The sequence below is a fragment of the Aegilops tauschii genome, chromosome 6 (genome assembly GCF_002575655.3).
Source record: "Aegilops tauschii subsp. strangulata cultivar AL8/78 chromosome 6, Aet v6.0, whole genome shotgun sequence".
Lineage (NCBI taxonomy): Eukaryota > Viridiplantae > Streptophyta > Magnoliopsida > Poales > Poaceae > Aegilops > Aegilops tauschii.
Window position 1 is genome coordinate 495481294 of NC_053040.3, and position 903 is coordinate 495482196.

Genomic DNA, 903 nt, shown 5'->3' on the forward strand with positions numbered 1-903 from the left:
TTCCATTAAATATTTCAGTAGGCTGATTACTTGTTTGGCTAGGAGATAATGCTTTCGATTATGACATCTTCCTAGGTTTAGAGCATATTTCCCATCCCTTTATTAGTTAATACCAGAGATTATTATTATTATTATTATTATTATTATTATTATTATTATTATTATTATAAAAACAAAACACCATGCACGTTTCTCTTGGTTATCTATGTATTTCTCAATTATTTATGCTTGTTGTTAATTAACAGTTTCGAAAGGGAGGAAGGCTCGGGTTAGTGCGTGATAAGGGTAGACATGCCTGGTCCGGTGCCTGAATCATGGCCGGGTCTGGTTGGTACTGAACTGAATGCAGCAGTTCAGATCATCCATCAGGAGAGGCCAGATATCAGAATTGCCCGAGTACTCCCTCCAGGAGAGGCTCCATCCCCACCGCCACAAGACCAAGAACGCGTTATCATTTACAACGATGTCGGCCCGGTGCCTAATACATGGGTGGTTGTTCCTCCTGCACCATATGTTGGCTAGCTAGCCTGCCTTACATGGCTGGCTTTACCTTTTGTGCCTTTATTATTAAAGGCTAGAATCAATTGAATAAGGTGAGCGAGTGTGATATCGATCGCCATGCATTAATAATGCTATGTAGTCTATGTGGGCATGCCTGAATTATATTGTTTACTCATATATGTATTAGTGTGATGAATCTACAAATATTTCAATGAGTGTACGATTTGGCAATGGAATAATGAATTATGTGTTTTCCTTTTTCGATGAGTGGCTTGCTTTATCTTGTACGGCCTATAATATTAGCACCATGTCATACACAAGTATCAATGTGCGTTTTTAGAAAGAATTGAAGTCATACTCAATTATCAATGTCAGTTCTTTTTAAAGAATTGGTAGTGATCA

At 38.0% G+C, this 903-nt stretch overlaps 1 protein-coding gene across 1 annotated transcript; it reads left to right on the forward strand.

Moving 5' to 3' along the window:
- Positions 1-237: 237 nt before the first annotated feature.
- LOC120966730 (uncharacterized) lies at positions 238-665 on the forward strand. The gene has a single exon (XM_073500742.1). It carries the CDS (start codon positions 292-294, stop codon positions 520-522), a length of 231 nt encoding a protein of 76 aa, XP_073356843.1. The 5' UTR covers positions 238-291; the 3' UTR covers positions 523-665.
- The last annotated feature ends 238 nt before the right edge of the window (positions 666-903 follow it).